The sequence below is a fragment of the Crocuta crocuta genome, unplaced genomic scaffold (assembly GCF_008692635.1).
Source record: "Crocuta crocuta isolate KB4526 unplaced genomic scaffold, BGI_CrCroc_1.0 scaffold35, whole genome shotgun sequence".
Lineage (NCBI taxonomy): Eukaryota > Metazoa > Chordata > Mammalia > Carnivora > Hyaenidae > Crocuta > Crocuta crocuta.
Genome location: NW_027530625.1, coordinates 1,879,599 through 1,896,972, shown reverse-complemented (window position 1 = coordinate 1,896,972; position 17,374 = coordinate 1,879,599). Strand labels below are relative to the sequence as shown.

The 17,374-nt window shown below is 57.5% G+C and overlaps 2 protein-coding genes across 7 annotated transcripts in view; one reads left to right on the top strand and one right to left on the bottom strand.

Annotated features, from left to right (window-relative positions):
- Positions 1-17,374, bottom strand: part of ADGRD2 (adhesion G protein-coupled receptor D2) — an 18,959-nt gene that overhangs the window by 155 nt on the left and 1,430 nt on the right. Inside the window, exons 4-19 of the mRNA XM_077768456.1 lie at positions 17,107-17,369; positions 16,589-16,687; positions 16,140-16,225; positions 15,598-15,879; positions 14,471-14,582; positions 13,637-13,771; positions 13,000-13,123; positions 12,142-12,247; positions 7,851-8,006; positions 6,549-6,652; positions 6,200-6,302; positions 5,779-5,932; positions 5,144-5,277; positions 4,941-5,056; positions 3,973-4,093; positions 2-38 (exon numbers count right to left, since the gene is read on the bottom strand). Coding sequence (XP_077624582.1) covers positions 2-38; positions 3,973-4,093; positions 4,941-5,056; positions 5,144-5,277; positions 5,779-5,932; positions 6,200-6,302; positions 6,549-6,652; positions 7,851-8,006; positions 12,142-12,247; positions 13,000-13,123; positions 13,637-13,771; positions 14,471-14,582; positions 15,598-15,879; positions 16,140-16,225; positions 16,589-16,687; positions 17,107-17,369 — 2,132 coding nt within the window. The remainder of the gene's footprint in view (position 1; positions 39-3,972; positions 4,094-4,940; positions 5,057-5,143; positions 5,278-5,778; positions 5,933-6,199; positions 6,303-6,548; positions 6,653-7,850; positions 8,007-12,141; positions 12,248-12,999; positions 13,124-13,636; positions 13,772-14,470; positions 14,583-15,597; positions 15,880-16,139; positions 16,226-16,588; positions 16,688-17,106; positions 17,370-17,374) is intronic.
- DENND1A (DENN domain containing 1A) overlaps positions 14,749-17,374 on the top strand; it is a 917,228-nt gene continuing 914,602 nt past the window's right edge. For all 6 annotated transcript variants that reach the window (XM_077768204.1, XM_077768202.1, XM_077768203.1 and 3 more), the window contains exon 1: positions 14,749-14,752. The gene's annotated coding sequence lies outside the window, so the exon portion shown is untranslated. The remainder of the gene's footprint in view (positions 14,753-17,374) is intronic.

The window sequence follows — 17,374 nt, the reverse complement described above, 5'->3', positions numbered from 1 at the left end:
CCGTTGTAGGCAGCGTAGACCAGGAAGATATATGGCCCCTGGGAACAGATCCAGCATGTGGGTGGGTGTCACTGCCTGGGAGCCCCCCACCGCTTGGCCTGGGGCCACAACAGAAACACCCAGAGATACCCGGAGACATTCAGCGACGCGGGCTGATGATCACAAACCCTGTCCTGCCCTGCGGTGTCCTCTGCACTTGGGAGGGGGCATCTGTGACATTCTACGGCAGAGGGAACCAGAAGGGGCCTCGCCCCCCGCCCCCCATACCTTCAGCCTCTGGCCACCAGGCAGCCTCTCTGTGCTCTACCCCTCTGTGTCCCCTGCCCCATCCTCATGGCTGCAGGAGTGGGTGGTGGGAGGGGGGGACACCTTCCTATAATCAAGGGTAGATCAAGCCCTGGGACAACAGACCTGGGAACGCACTCTGACTTGTGCCTCTAGCCGAGTGTCTCTCTCAGCCTCTGTGTCAGGGGCCTCGCCACCTGCTGTGTGTGAAGGACTCAGCACAGTGGCCGAGTCATAGCTGGTTCTTACTCCCCACGCGTGTGAGGACCAAGAGGTCTCGGCCACTCACAAAGTAACTTGAGGTTACAGCCCTCCTAGCGGCTCCATGGTGGGGGCGGGGGCGGATTAATTCTGCCTATTTGATGGACAGGGACCTGGGCCCGGGCAGGAGACAGCGCAGTGAGTCCCAGGCCCTGGAGTGTGGCCCAGCAGTGGGATTTGGAGGCTGGGCCTTCCTGATGCTACCTGGACAGGCAACAGCCCCTGTCCTGAGGTCAGACTAGAGGACACGGGTGGCATTCCGGGGACGGGGGGGTCCTTGAGGCCTAAGACAGACCCTGGCACCCCCCCAGCCCCCACAGCCGGCCTGTCGTCTCTCTGCAGCCTCTGTACTGCCTTCCCCGTCCCGTTCCTTTTACCAGCTCCTCACACCCAAACAAAGGGATCTTCCCAGACTCCAGCCCGACCACACCAGCACCTGCCTAGCGCCCTCCCAGGCTCTCTGGTACCCCTGGGATCACGTGTGAGCCCCTTACAACGGCTCGGGGGATCCTGTGCCGTCTGACCCCGTGTCTCCACCTGTCCCATTTCTCACCAGCTCACGTGACCCCCGCTCATGTCTCCATTGGATCTCCCCATGCTCCTCTGACTTCACTCTTTTCCCTCACCGTGTTTGGGTGTTAGCTGAGAATCGCTCTCCCCAGAGAGCACCCTCTCCGCGTCCCCACGAGCGACTCCTCTGTCCCCACACTGCCCCCACGTTCCCTCGGTCTCTCAGTCTCAATCAGGCCAGACTGTGCGAGTGTGGTTTTGGCGTTTGTCTCTCCCTCAGGCTGAGAACTCCAAGTATGGATTCTTTGATTCCGTGCACGACTATCTTCTCCAGTGAAGAACACGGTGCGGGCGCAGAGCGGCTGGATGAGCCCGATCCGCTCCCGTTCACGGGGCTCCTGGTGCGTGCCGGGTGTTTGGCTCTGCCCTTGGCAAATGTCCTCTCACTTGAACCCCTCAATGATCTCGTGAGGTGGAGAATATGATCGCCCTTATATAGAGATGCAGAAACTGAGACCTGTTTTAAAGTGTCAGGGCTGCCTAACAAGACTCGGCCAGGGTAAGTGTGAGCCGTAGCTGGTTAATAGTGAGGCTCAGTTCTCCTACGACAAGACCTGACACGGGAGCCACGCGGAAACAAATCAGCCCCGAAGAGTGAACAAGGCCGGGCTGAGCTCAGTCCCTCTACCCCAGGCCTGCTCCTTGCTCACTTCAGGGAAGGAGGGCGGTCCTGAGGGCAGGTGCTGCCCGGGTTATGCCCCAGACAGAGTGAGAGAGGGATGGCTGGAGGTGGGCAGAGAGAGGGAGACCCAGAGGGACAGCAGGTAGATGGAGGAGAGAGGAGAGGAAAGGCCAGGCCTGCGGAGGGAAGCTGGGGGAGGGACCCAGAGCCTGACCGGGAGACCTGCCTGAAGATGGTCTCAGGACCACCATAGGCCCAGGTCTCACGCCATCTGACCCCACAAGGCAGCCTGTCCCCTCCTTCACCAGGAGACCTCGGGAAGGGAGGTCTGAGGCCGACTGGGAGGGGAAGAGAGGTCATGCTCAGAGACAAAAGCCGGGGGGGTCGGGGGTCAGCAGGAAGAGAGACAGCAAGGGGCCACGGAGGGCCGGGTGGGATCCAGGGGAGGGGGCTGTGATGGAGACAGCCTGAGACAGAGAAGGAACCTCAGAGAAAATTCAGAGACAGAGACAGGGCTCCATCTCTGCCCACCTGAGGGCCACCGCAGGGATGACGCTGCAGTGGTCGCCATGGCGATGGGCTGCCGCTACCCTGGCCGCCGCTGGGGGGCAGGGTGGGGCAACCCAGGCCGGGAGGAGGGCTGGCCGGGCAGGGCCAAATTCGAGCCCAGAGAGCTCCGGGAGCAGGAGTGTGGGGCTTGCTGTGTCAGGGAGGGGGTGCAGCACCGCCCCTGCCCCCCACTGCTCAGTCCCACGCAGGTCTCTGGGAGCTGTGCTCCTTTGGGAAGGGCTGGAACCCCGGTTTTTCTTCATTTTCTGGGCCCCTCTCTGGGCACGGGCTCCATTCTCCCCCTGCAGCAGCCCTGTCTTTCCTGTCTCCACTCCCACGCCTGGCCGAGAGTAGTGAGTCCCTGTGGCCCCGGGGGAGACGGCACCACCGACCAGGACCCTGGTAACCACCACCCTCTGCGCCCTTCCTCGCTCCCTGCCCCATCCCTCCCTTCACACTTCACTCCTTGGCCTTGGCCATGGTCACCTCCACAAGAGCATGGCATTTTGCCGCCTCCTTTCCTGCCTGTCCCCAGCGCCTAGAAGGTGCCTGGCACCTGGTAGGCATTTGGCAAATATCACGTGGATGGAAGACTAGCTGGGTCAGGGCCCTTCCTGACCCCAGCCCCACCCCCTGCCCAATGTGGGCAGCTCTTCGGGAACAAACCAGGTCCACGTGCAGATGGCTGGCAACCCAGACTCTAGGCTTGGACCCCAGCAGGGCTTCTCCCTCCTCCGAGGCCCTGGGAAATGACTTCATGGGTCTCAGTTTCCCCATTTGTAAGCCTTGTTCGGAGATAGAAGTATGAGCCTGGCCCAGGGCTTAGAGCAAGCACCTAGGCATCCCAAGTGGCTGCTACCAGCCTCGGGCCCTTCTCCTGGGAGAGGATGAAAGGTCCCAGGATGAGCTCTGGGCCCCATGGACTCTACTGAATTCGCACTCGATTTCCTGGGCTCGCGTTGTCTATCCCTGGGCTACCCTGCTTCTCAGCCCCGACAGGAGCTGGGAGGAGTGGGTACAGACACCAGGGAGGGTTGCTGGGGGTGCAAGGGGGGCCGAGGGCCCTGCTTGGCACCCCTCCCCCCAGCTGCCCAGCACTCAGCACTGGGCTGTGCCTGTCTGTGTCTATGTCTGGGCTGCCCACAGGGCTACAACGGCTCTCTGTGGTGGCTCCTGGACATGGGACCCGACAGGCTCCTGCAGCCCCACTGTTACTGCCTCACTAAGGCGGGCTGGGCATGGTCCCCCCCAACCCTTTTCTAAAGTGCCATCCTCACCAATGCAGCAGCTACTACTGCCCCACAGCAGGCCACCCACTGACCCCCGAGGGGAGAGGTCACCGGTGTCCTGCACCCCATCCTTGGCTTCTTGCGGAGGCCAGAAGAGTCTCTAGGTGCAGCCAGGGGGCTGGAACTTCTGCCGCACGCCCGAGTGTCTGGACCTCAGCTTCCTCAGCTGTGAAATGGGCTCAAAATCCTTCCTGATGTGCTGCGTCTTTGATGTGAGGCTTCGTTCTCATTCTTGCCCTCAGCCTCAGGCCTTTTGACAATGTCCCTGGTTGCCGTTGGTGACCCCCATGATGAAGAGGACACTCCCTCCCCCGTCTCCCAACAAATCAGTCACTCCCTCTGAGCTCCACTGCATGTCACAGCCCTGGTCCCAGATGGCCCGGGGCCTGGAGGTACCTGGAAGGAATTGAGGCCCACAGCGGCGTAGGCCCAGGCCGGGCTGAGGTGCACCAGCACGCCGACCAGCCAGGTCAGGCCCAGGACGGGCAGCAGGACCAGCACCGGCTTCACGGTGGCCCTGCGGGAGAGCAGTGGGGGCTGAGGGCGGCCGGGGTGGCCCGGGAGCCCCTCAGGATTCTGGGTAGGGCAGCAGCTGGGGGTGCTCGGAGAGCAGCCAGAGCCACAGACCGGGAACCGCTGCTCATGACTTAGGTGTAGCTGGAATCTTCTCTGGACTTGGCTGCCCCTTCTCAGACCCAGAAGTCGTATCAAGTAGGGTAGTGGCACTTGGGGGACGGGGTCTCGGTCCCCAACCTGGCTCAGAGGGCGGGCGCGGCAGCTGTCCAGAGGGAGGGCTGAGGACTGGGCAGTGGATCCAGGGGGCGTGGAATCTGAAGTGTCCCCTCCTCAGGACCCCCTGGGGCCCCCTGGCTTTTCAGGGACCTGCTGACTTGGGCTGCACTGCCCTGGGCAGAGGATGGGGGGGAAGAGGAAGGTCAGGGGTGTCCTCCTTCTGGCAGGATATGGCCCTGGAGAGTGAGGGCCCTTCTTGGTAGGGGTAGGGACCTAAATCCTCACGCTGAACCTGAACTTCTGGGGACTGCCTGATTCCGGGGTCTCCCCTACCTTGTCCCTACTGGGTCATCAGGGCCATCATGGAAGGTGAGCCTACAGGACATTGGCTTGTGCCTACATCCCCTCCCACTCATATACTGATTACCATCCCCCAGGTGACGTGCAAGGGCACATGCTCACAGATGTCCATTCGCATGAGTGTGCGTGTACACACAAATGGGAACACATGTGCACACATGCGCTCATACATGGCCTTGCACCCGTGAGCACACACAGCCACATCACCACGTACTGCCGCCCTGGACTCACACACGCTCACACCCGATGGCTCGCCCACTTCTGGCCCTCACCATATCTGGATCCTGATCTGCTGCCACAGGCAGGGCTGGGGGTTCAGCATGCGGGCACGGCGGCGGGCACTGGCCACAGTGACCATCACCACGCGGACCAGGATGCAGGTGTTGGCCTGGAGACCTGGTGTCAGTGGGTGAAAGGGCTTCCCCCTTCCCCAAGACGACCCTCCCCTCCAGGTCCCCCAGGCCTCCCTGCTCACAGTCAGCACGAAGAGCACGGGCCCCACAAAGGCCCAGATGGTGTCCGTGTGCACATTGAGCCAGCAGTGCCCGGGGGCCACGTAGTTGTGGGGGGACATGGCCACGGTGACGGCCACAATGGCCACAGGCACACCTAGGGGAAGAATTAGTGCCCTCAGGACCACGCCACGCATTCTGTCCTCCCCAGGACCCGGGTTCTACCCCAGAGCTGTCCCGTGGTACCAGGTGCTGTCCTGTGGTAGCAGGCACGGGGAGCTCTAGGAAGGGGGTTGGGGGGCCCGATCCTTCTGGGGTGGCCTTGGAGCCCTGAGTAGTTGGGGGGCAGGAGAGCAGAAACTGAGCTGAGGGCTCAGGCATGGGAGTCAATGGGGGTGGAGGGCGGTGACTGGCACAGGGGTCAGCGGGCCATGGGTGGGGGTGACGGCGCTACCAGTGGGGGGTGGAAGTGGTGGGAGTGCAGGACGATTCAGAAGGGGCTGGGGCTGGGGACAGCTGGAGGGTGACAGAGCTGAGGAAACTGAGCTTGCGTCTGGGATGGGTGCTGCGCGCCTGGTGGAGATGGGGATCAGGTGGTGGTGGACAACAGCAGAGGCCAGGCAAGGCAGAGCAGGTGCGCGGAGCAGAGGGGCCTCACCCCAGCCCGCGGCGTAGTAGAGCCGCATCCTGGGGCCTGGGCGCATGCGCACGGCCACCACCTTGCTCCACAGCAGTAGGCCCTCCACCAGCATCCAGGAGAAGGCCACCAAAAAGAGGAGATGCATTACAGCTGTGACAGCCACACACGCCCCCTGTGGGTGGGAGGGCGGCAGATCGCTACCAAGGCCGGCCGTGGGCACAGCCCTGGGTCCTATGTCCATGCCTGGCATCGCCAGCCCAAAGAGGTACCAGTGGGGAAGGTCTCCAGGAAGTGCCCCGGGGCCCAGCTCCCCCATTCTGGCTGTGCTCCCCACCCCCGGGGAAATGGAGCCGAGTGACGATGTGGGGAGGCAACCCAGAAAAGACTGGTCCCCTCCCCCCCCACCCCGAGATCACAAGCACGCCTGCTGGGTGCCCACCTTGTTGGCCTTTGCCCACTCGCTGGCCATGAGGAAGCCCTCGGCAGAGGCCAGGGAGAAGGTAAGGTTCTTGTGGACCGTGGCTCTCTCTGACCTGGGGACCCTGGACAGGTGGGAGCCGGTTAACGAGGACACCGCCACCAGCCCCCACCCCCTACCAGCCCCTGCCTGTTCGGGTCGTGGGGGCGGGCTATCGAAGGGCAGAGGTGGGAGCTCCGTGGGAGGCCCACAGCCCTAAGGGAGGCCCCGAGCAGCCTCGCCCGGCAGAGACATGCCCGGAGGAGGGACACCAGCCCCCAGGGGCGGGCTGGGCCCCGGGCTGCTGGGCTGCATGGTGGGTTCCTCTCACCCGGCTGCCAGGAAGAGCAAGAAGGTGGTGGCAAGGGCACAGAAGGACACACCGCAGCCCACGAACGATAGCGTCCTCAGCAGCGACTCCTCCTCGGGGCTTCTCTGTGGGAGGGCCGGACACCCCGAAGTGCAGCGAGCTCGTCACCACCCTGCCCTGCCCCAGCGGGGCTCCCCAAGGCTCCTGTCCGCAGTGAAGCAGGGCTGGCGACAAGCCAGCAAGGCCGGGCCTGCACACAGCAGGCACTTAATAAGAGCATTTGCATGCCCTCTCCTGCTGGCTCTCCCTAAACTGGCCCTGACGGGTCTGGCTTTCACTGTTCCCACAGCCGCTAAGAGCACAGATTGGAAGCGACAGACACCCACAGGGAGCAGACTGCGTGCGACCACCCCCCACCGAGGAAGGGGCCTGGAGCTGACAGGCAAACACGGCCACGCTCTGTTTTTACAGGGACAACGTGGCGGATAGTACGTTTCTCTAGCGTGCTCCCCACCACGCCGAGTGACCCTGGCGTTCCTGACCGTGTCTCACTCCACCAGTGAGTCCCTTGCCAGGGAGCACAGCTCTCCTGCTTTCCTCTGGGAATTCGGCGTGTTCGTAAACGCTGGGCCTCCCAGGGGCCTCCCCTGGTTCAGTCTCCTTGTATGTTTGAGGCCTGAGCTCATCTCAGCCGTGGCTTTACCTACAGGCTCTTCACCTCCAGCTGAGACCTGTTCGGCCCCGGCACCCACAGGCCCTGCGCCCTGCCCAGACCTGTTACCCGCCTGTGCCCTCTCCAAGATGACCCCCTCATCTCCAGCTGCCCGGGCGCTTGTGCTGGACCACCTCCCCGCCTCCCCGAGTCCCATCTTCTCCATCTGCCCTCTGTCTCCCAGTGCAGGGCCCCTGCCCTCTGCCTAGGGGACTGGCCCGCAGACCCCTCTTTGCGCTTTGCCCCGCCAGCCCACTCCTGGCACCAGCGTGGCTCCCTCAGGGCAATTCCAACACCTGCTGAACACACCCACGTTCATCCTCTGCCCACCGATCTCCGCCTGAATGCGTGAGCATGCGAGGCTCTGTGCGATCTGACCCATGCCGCCTCGCTCCTCCACCTTCTCCCACTCCTGGGCCTTGCACTGGACGCTCCGGACAATCAAAGTTCTAGAATGTGTCCAGTCTGCCTGCCATTTCTAGCCTCCGTGCCTTTGTGCAGACCGGCCTTCTGCTTGGAGTGTCTTTCTGTTCGGGGCTTGGTCATCCTCTTAAAGACTCGGTTCCCCCACTCCTCCCGCCCAGCACCCACCCCCGCCCCGGGGTTCTCACCCGGACGTCGTACACCTGCAGCAGGACAGCAAAGTTGGTGCTGTGGTTGCAGAAGCAGGCGGTGGAGTCCTGGTACAGGGTGGCCACAGAGCAGCCAGTCGTGGCCCAGGAGCCCCCTGTGTCTGGGCTGGGGGAGGGGAGGGAACAGAAAGGCTCCTGAAATGGGGTGGACATGGGGTGGAGGTACGTGCCAAGCGCGAGAAAGCCTCTCTCCAAAGCGTGGGGCCCATCACTGCTTGGCCTCTAACCAGCTTTGTGACTTTGGGGATGCCTCTGTCCCTCCTGGGCCTCAGTTTCCCATCTGTAAAATGTACTTAACACTCTCTGGGATGGTAGGGGGATGGGGCTAATACCAGTGATTACCACTGATTAATTGCATTAATTACTAAGCAAGAGTGATTGATGTGCAGCTAAAGATCCAGGGCAGGGAGCTGGGGCTAATCTCTGAACCCTCCACTGTTCCTTCAACTGCCCAAGGGCCCTGGCCTTGGGTATATCATCAAGTCTAACACCTATTTGACAGAGGGATCTCTTCCCAGGTATCCCACAGAGTGAGCTTACATATCTCTTATGATGGGGTGCTCACTACCTCCTGGGAAACAGATTCTTTGCTCCAGCTTGTCCTGGAGCTGGGTAAGGGCTTGAGGCCACCCCTGTAAGACGGGTGGTGAATGGAGCCCAAAACCACACGTCACGTTCAAGCAGGATGGATGTCTTAAAAAAACAAAAAACCCAGGGGCGCCCGGGTGGCTCAGTCGGTTAGGCTGACTTTGGCTCAGGTCATGATCTCGCAGTTCGTGAGTTCGAGCCCCGTGTTGGGCTCTGTGCTGACAGCTCAGGGCCTGGAGCCTGCTTCAGCTTCTGTGTCTCCCTCTCTCTCTGTCCCTCCCCCACTCACTCTCTGTCTCTCTCAAAAATAAATAATATTTAAAAAAACCCAAATTGCCTTATTTAAAGAACTTGGAAATGGTAACTCACCTGATGCTGAAGTTCCAGAAGGCACAGACAGGTTCCACCAGTTTCTGTTGAAAGGCCTAAGGGCAGGAAACAGGGGTAGAGCAGGTGTGTGAGAATGTATGGAAGGGAGAGGGAGACCAAGCGGATGCAGGGGGACATTGAGGCCTCTTTTGAGTTTGAGGGTCCAGGGGGCTGCCCAGCGTGGGTCATGGGTGAAGAGGTGGGAGAAAATGCCAGCAGGGAGGCAGAGGGGAGGAGGGGGGAGTAGGCTTTCATACTAATATCATGTGTAATATTGAAATACTGGGAAAGAGCTAAATGTCATCCTTTGGGGAACGGTTAAACCACAGTGACTTCCCTCTCGGGATGCCCTGTACCTTAGGTAAGAGGAACAAGCAGGTCTCTAGCTACTGGCAGGGAAAGAGCTCTCTTATACGTTGCTTAATAAAGAAAAAAGTTGCACATCATTATACATAGTATGGGCTCATTTGCATAAAATATATATATATGGTCTATAGAATTGCGAAAACACACACAAGGTCTGGGGTTAAATGCGCAGCTAATTTAACAATGGCTAGGTCTCAGTTTGAATGTGTTCTAATAAGCATGTCATAAACAATGATAACAATATAGATTTTATAAGATGTCATTAAGCAGTGAGGGGACATCAGGCAACCACTGGTACCAGCCCCAGTCCAGACGGGGAGGGCAGCCTGAGCTCAGGACTCAGGCTCTTTGTCCCGACTGGAAAGAATAACAGCAATGTCACCTTGCCAGAACATGAGACTCTGTGTCATGCTCTTTGTGTTTTTTTATTGTGGTTGACCTTCCTAGAAACTTAGGACACAGGTATAAATTAATGTGATTTCAAATGAGGAAACAGCCTCAGAGGGGGAAATTAATCGGCTCAAGATCACACAGCACAGAGCTGAGGCCAGGTCCTGACTTGGCTGTGCTCTTTTTCTTAGTCCATGATGATGCCTCCAGAGAACATATTATTTCTTTTTTTTTTTTAATATTTTTATTTATTTCTAGGAAAGAGAGAGACAGTGTGAGCAGGGGAGGGTCAGAGAGAGAGGGAGATACAGACTCTGAAACAGGCTCCAGGCTCCGAGCTGGCAGTCAGCACGGAGCACGACGCGGGGCTCAAACCCACGAACCGTAAGATCATGACCTAAGTGAAAGTCGGACGCTTAACCGACTAAGCCACCCAGGCGCCCTGAGAACCTATTATTTCTTGGGTTGACTGAGTTATCACCCCGTGTAGTCATTCATCCATAATACTGTCCCTGGGTCTCTGATGATCATGACACTGCTTGCTGGTAGCATCTTCAAGTGATATAAACTGAAATATCGGTTTGGCTGCACAATCAAAAGTCACCAAACTATGTATTTGTGTCCAGGAGCCTTGTACCTGGCCATATAGTCCCAGGAAACAGTCATCAGAATCAAAACATATCATGAGCTGGAGCGCCTGGGTGGCTCAGTCAGTTAAGCATCCAAATCTTGGTTTTGGCTCAGGTCGTGAACTCATGCATCAGGCTCTGTGCTGATAGAGCCTGCTTGGTATTTCTCTCCCCTCTCTCTCCCCCTCCCCAACTCATGCTGTCTCTCTCTCAAAATAAATCCATAAACTTAAAAAAACCTTAAAAACCCTATTATGAGTGGTGATTTTCGCAGGGTTAGGCAGGGTTACTTGTAATGGGGGGAAAAAAAACCCGGCAGATACTCTGGACGTGTGACCAGGAGATGGGCATGTTCATTTTGGACCATCCTTAGGGAAGGCAGTGGATCTGGGCTTGACCTCAGTTAAGGCTTATGTATGCCAGGACTAAGCAGCAATGAGGATGTCTGTGACTGAGACAGCAGGGAAAACAAGAGACATGAATGTTTACGTGGCTCAGCTGAAAGAGCAAGGACTTTGATTTTGCAAAAGAAAAAGCAAAAAAAAAATTATGATTTTAGAAAAAATTTAAGAAAAGTTACAGATGTTAGGAAAAACAAATTATGGTATGTCCATGTAGTGGAATCTTACTCAGCAGTAAAGAGGAGCAAATTATTGAAAGAGGCAACAATATAGACGATTCTCAAAAACACCAGCTGACAAATGAAGCTGGAACACAGCATGCTCTCTGTGATTCCATTTATGCGAATCTTCGGAAATGAGAGACATAATCTACAGTCATGAGAAGCAGATCACTGATTCCCTGGGGCAAAAGGGGAGAAGCCTGCCTGGGGAGTGGCCCAACAAGCCCTTTGGGGATGTGGAGACGTTCTTTATCTTGTCTGGGGCAGCGGTACCTAAGTGTGTACACTGGTCAAAACCCATCAAGTTGTCTACTTAAAGTGGATGCTTTAGTGTATGTAGATTTATCTGTTTCAATCAAATTGATTTTTAAAGTCTTGAGATGGCATACGAAAGACTGATAAGCTCTCTCTGTGCGTGCGTGTCTAGGATTAGCAGTTGTGGGCAAAGCAGACTTTAGCTTTCTCTGAAACTACTGTTTCTTTTCTTCTCCTTTTAATTTTTAAAAAGTGTTTTATTGGGGCGCCTGGGTGGCTTAGTCGGTTAAGCGTCTGACTTTCGCTTAGGTCATGTACTCGCGGGTCGTGGGTTCGAGCCCCGTGTCGGGCTCTGTGCTGACTGCCAGCTCAGAGCCTGGAGCCTGTTTCAGTCTGTGACTCCCTCTCTCTCTGACCCTCCCCTGCTCACGCTGTCTCTCTCTCTCTCCTAGAAATAAATAAAACATTTAAAAAAAAGTGTTTTATTTATTTGTGAGGCAGAGAGAGACAGAGCATGAGCGGGGGTGGGGCAGAGAAAGAAGGAAAGACACAGAATGTGAAGCAGGCTCCAGGCTCTGAGCTGTCGGCACAGAGCCTGATGTGGGGCTCAAACCCAGGAACCGTGAGATCATGACCTGAGCCAAAGTTGGACGTTCAACCAGATGAGCCACCCAGGCGCCCCTGAAACTACTGTTTCAAAAGCAGGAAGGACTTTGTGTATTTCATGTAACAAAATTAAACATTTCTTGGCCATCTTTCCATGTCAGTTTATAGAAAAATACTTGATTTCCTTATATTACTTCTGCCAACTATTCTACCTTGCAGCTCCACATAGCTTTTTGAGCCATCCCCTCTTGGTGGACATTTAGGCTATTTCCACTCTTACAAGCACATTGCAGGGTCCTTGAGGACAATGGGATGGCTTGTGAGTATTTTTCTTGAACATTTTTAGACCTTGATTTAAATGAACAAATATTGCGGTAGGGGGAGACCAAACCAGGATAAGTGTACTGGGATAGCAGTTCCCAGAAGCACCCTCACCCCCTAGTACCTGGGCCTGGTGTTGCAGGTGAAAGGTCACAGCAGTGCTGACCTCCCCGGTTTCATCCCATACCTCAGAGGAGATGATGGCTGACCCCACCTGGGTGCTTAGAAATCTGTGGGGAGAAGGGGAGCTTTTAAGGGCACCACATTAGCTGGCTGTGCAGGGGAGGTCATGGGTGGCTGAGGTCATCTCATCCAGGTCCCTGTGTGGGAAATGACACCCTCTGTGTCCAAAGAAACATCAAGAAATGTCTTCTGCGGACAAATATCATATGTTTGCACGTATAGGAGGATTAGGAGGAACTTGACGGAGGAACAAGGGGGAGAAGAAGGGCGGAAATGGTGGGGGAAAGGGAGAGAGGCAAACCATGAGAGACTCTTGAATGCTGACAAAAACTGAGGACTGATGGATGTGGGGGGGAGGAGGGATGGGCATGGAGGAGGACACTTGTGGGGATGAGCACTGAGTGTTATGTGGAAACTAATTTGACAATAAACTATTTGTAAAAGAAAAATAAATAAAAAATAAAAAATAAAATAGTATAACAAAAAAAGAAAAAGAAAAAAAAAAAGAAATGTCTTCTGCTTGGAATTAGGGCATTTGGGTTCCAGTCTTACCTTGGAGACTTTCTGGTAAATTCAGTAAGCCCTGTCTCTCTGAGCCTCAGCACTGAAGCCAGGTTCCAGCAGCATATCTCTGGCAGGCCCAGAGATGTGTGTGTGTTGGGGATGGGGAGGGTTTGGCTCTGGCTGCTAAGGGCAGAATTGCCTACCAGAATGAGGGCTCTGGGATGGGATGGAGGCCTGGCCTTTCCTGGGGAGGGGACCCAGATCCTCGGCAGCCTACTGGGTAGGGCCCACTCACCTCTGCAATTTGCTTGCCTCTTCTGAGCTGTCAGGGGCCTGGGGCTCTAGACCAGGCTCCCTTAGGGTGTGCTGGAAGACACTTGAGCTGAACCAGCTGTGGATCACGGTGACTCCAGAGAGGTCTGGCTGAGTGGGAGGGGGCCCAAGACCCCACCCTGTGACTGAGCAAGTGCCACGGGTTGGCCCCGAGGGAGATGCTCTGCCCGCCTTACAATCAGGGAAACTGAGGCTCAGAGAGATTAATTGACTTCCCAAAGATCACACAGTTAATAAGCAGAGAAACCAGAACTCCAACCAGCCACAGTGCATGTGCTTAACCTGGCAGCTCTAAAGCCCTTTGCCCCATGTCCTGATCCCCCAGCCCCAGGTGGCAGCAAAGGTGGCAGCTCCCTTCACCACCCACCTTCAAGAGGAAATGTGTGGCGCTCAGCAGAGGAGACCAAGTGAACACCTACTCTGTGATAAGCACTTTTAACCCCACAGCAGCCCACAAGGCAAGTACTAGTATGACAGACTTCCAGATAAGGAAACAGGCTGTGAACAGTGAGGTGACTTATTCAAAGTAGCAGAGTTAGCCACCATGTGGGCTAACCTGGACCCCAAAAGGGCCCCACCACCCCCTCACCCTCACCCACCTTTCCCGAGGAGCCGCTCCACTTCACCTGCGGGGATGCGGATGTAGCCGGGCCCCTCCGGACGCCCACCGGGCATCGTGAACACATAGCCCTCTGTGCCAGCCTCCGTCAAGCGTAGGCTCTGCACCTCCAGGCCTGGGACCAGATGGAGCTGGGTGACTGGACTTTCTGAGGGAGGTCTTTCTGCAGACCTGGCCTAGCCAGCAGGGGCTGCTTCCCCCTCTCCCCACCACAGGCCTGGGCCACTATTCCAGCTCAGAGAGGTTCAGCGACTTGCCCAAGGGAGATCTGACTTCTTCAGGTCTAGGGGAGGGAATTATTGGAAGCAGGTCCCTGGGGGGCAGGACCTCACTATCAGTGAGCCATCAGAAACCACTGGGTGCCTGAAGGACATGAGTTTGCCGAAGGTCCCCATAGATGCTCCTCCATTCAATCTACAAACACTGAGTGTGTACTTGGGTCTAGCCTGAGATGCAGAAATGACTGAGAAATAGCCCTGGCTTTCGGGGAGCTTCGGGAGGAATTAAGTAATTACCACAACTGCACCACGAGATATGTTCAAGACATTGGGGTAAGGAGAGAGCTAAAACCAGGCAAGGCACCCTAGCGGAGGTGATGCCCAAGCAAGGTTCTTAAGGATATACAGGAGTTTGATAGGAGGTCAAGGAAGAAAGGACATTCTGGATGGAGGGCACAGCACAGGCAAAGGCAGGAGACAGAGTGGAATATCTGTGGTAGTGTGGACAGCTCCCAGTGACCAAAGCTGAGAAGAGATGTCTGAGCCTGGGCGCCACCAGGGCCCAGATGTATGGGATGGGTGCGTAGCAGGCTCACCGGCACGGCGACGCTGGATGTGCATTCGGGGCTGCTCGGCGGTCAGCGTGGTGCTCAGCAGGGGTGCCAGGCGCTGCACACTTGCCACCAGGGCCATGGGGCCGCCAACCACCTGGGAAGAGCCACATCTCAGCCCCTCCTGCTTTGCACTTGGGGCTGCGAACCCTGGCCACCAACCCTGGCCACCAACCCTGGCCACTGTGGTTAACGCATACTCAGAGGTCTGTGAAGTGGCCTGCCTGCTCCAGACACTCGATGGCCCCGTAGGGCCTCCAGGATCAAGTCCTGGGTCCTCAGGGTGGTGTTTGAGGCCCTGCCCGATTGGCCTCCTCTGACCCCTCTAAGCTTTTCTGGGCCACGTCATCCTCCAGCCCAGCTGGGCATCTGAAGGTGGGGCTGTGCCTCCCCTCCTTTGGCCTGACTCTGTGCTAGACCTACAGGAGGTACTCAACCTTGAGATTNCCTCCGTTCTCGGGGGGGGGGGGCCGGGAAACCAGGGTTCAGAGTCTAGCTTTTCCTTGCCTACCACAGTGCCTCAGCCCCTCAGTCAAAAGTGGGTTTACACCCTTCCCAGGATGGGCGCTCACTGCCTGAGCAGGGGAACCATTCTGTGGGGCCAGCCGCCCACACTGTGTCACCTCCACCCCGTTCCCAAGCCTAGGTCCCGGTTCTGTCCTCCAAGGCCACAGGGGCACCATCTCTGCTGCTTCTGCCCCAAAGGCTCTCAGGTGATGTCTATGACCCTTCTCTAGGCCAGTCACTCCCCAGCCTACAGCCACTTCGACCAGGATGACATTTCCAGCACCCACGCCATCTGGATGGCATCTCTCATGTTCTCCTGAGCATCTGCGCTGTTTTGGAAGACAAGACGGCCTGAATACTCCGCCTAGAGTAGGTGGTCAGCAGATTCTTGGATATGGGGGAGATCCTTATGGATTAGCGGCTCTTATTTCCAACCACAGAAGCTATTATTCAAGAGCAGTTGTATGTAGACGTTCAACTTGCATAATTAGGTAAGAGAGGAGCTTCTCTTGATGGATGGAGAGATGGAGCCCAGTGATGGGTGCCGAGTCGCCCATGGCTACACAACAAGGGTGGCGAGGGTGGAACCTCGCTGCCAGCCTCACCTCGCTGACTGAGAGCCACGCGCCAGCCACCTGCTCCTCCAGGACCAAGCTGGCCACAGACACGACACGCTGGCCTAGCTGCTCCCAGGGCCCTGTTAAGGGCTCTGGCTCCCCAGCCCCGAGGGCTGCCACTCTCCTTAGGAAGTGCATGACAGCCAGCAGCGCAGCTGGCCCCAGCGGAGCTGCCTCCTCTGCCAGGACCCTCTCCAGGATGCCCAGGAAGCTGGGGGCCTCAGCCAGCGACAGGTCTCCAGCGGCTTCAGAAAGCGGGTCAGGGAGCAGCTGTGAGCAGAGGCGCCACTTACTGCCGGTCTGGCTGTTAGGAAGGGACCTCCCAGGGATCATACTCCGGCCCCACCAGGGTCTTCTTAGTGGGCACATGTCCAACCCAGCTCTCCAGGGTTCCAAAGTAGGGAATATGAACTACCTTAATTCCTGAAGACACATTAGGTGGGCATCCCCTTTATAAATGAGGAAACTGGGATGCAGGGAGGTGACCCATAGTGTCCCCAGACTCTTCAGGCCCCTGGAAGGGGTCTCACCACAATGGTGTTAGCCAAGGTATTGACTCGGCTGATAACATCCTGGCCAGGCCATGACTGGGCATCCTGCAGCCGCTGATAAGTCTCTGCAAAGGAGGGGATGCCAGGCTGGGTCCCGAGCAACACTGCCCAGAGGTGCCCTGCCCACCATTTGCTGCTGAGAGAGGAAGAGCATATTAATAGCTGTGCGTCCAGAGCCTTACACAGTGTTCTAGATGGGGAAACTGAGTCATACAATGGCAAAATAATTTGCCCAAGGACACACAGCTGGGATTCATCCCCAGGTCTGTCTGGCTCTGCCATCCTGTGGTTTGGACTCTGTGGAGGCCCTGAGACTTCTAGGAGATTCTAAATTCCCAGTCCGTGCCAAGTGCTCACTCCCTCCCAGCCTACACTGGTCCATACCCAGCTTCCCCCTCAGCAGAGCCCTGGGCACTGCCAGGGCGCACCTGTCCGGTAGCAGCAAAGGAAGGGCCGTGGTTGAAGGCAGAGCAAAGAGCCCTCGGTGCGGGATCCTGGGTTCCACGTAGGGCACTCTTCTGAGGGCACTGGCAGGGATAGGAGAAGTGTCACGGCTTTATCCTGGCTCTCCAGCAGTCCCTGTGACCCACCCACCTGTTCAGGCCTTGGAGGTGCCTGCACACCTTCGGGGGCCAGGACGTCTGGCCCTGGAGGTAGAGGGCGACGTGGTAACCCAGGTGAAGGGCGCTGCAGCCAACACAAGGCTGGGCAAGGCGGCCAAGGGTTGTGCCTACTCAAGCTCCTGGGACTGTACATCAGGCTTTTGCCCTACGTCTGGGTGGCTTGGAGGGGGAGGGCGTGACCAGAGCCGGCGAGGCCAGGTTCGCAAATGGTGGGCTGGGTCGTGAGCTCACAAGGAAGCCTATAGGAGCCAGGGGGCGGGGCGTTGAGCCGAAAGGCGGGGCAGGGCCTATCAGCGAAGGGGCGCGGGGGACCGTACTCGTACCCGGACAGAGTAGGCGCACCAGCAGGGGCGGCAACAGCGAGGGCGTGACGTCCAGGGCGCCCAGGTCCCAGCGGAAGAGCAGGCCGCCGCGTGGCGGCGCGCAAGCCCGTGCCCGACGCAGCTGTGCGGGGCTCAGAGCCCGCGCCCATAGATGAAAGTCGGTGAGGTTGCCGCTGAAGGCATCGCGCGCCGAGAAGCCACCGCCCAGAGAGTCCTGATCCTGGCCCAGCACGAGGATGCCTCCCGCTGGCACCGGGTGGCCCCTGCC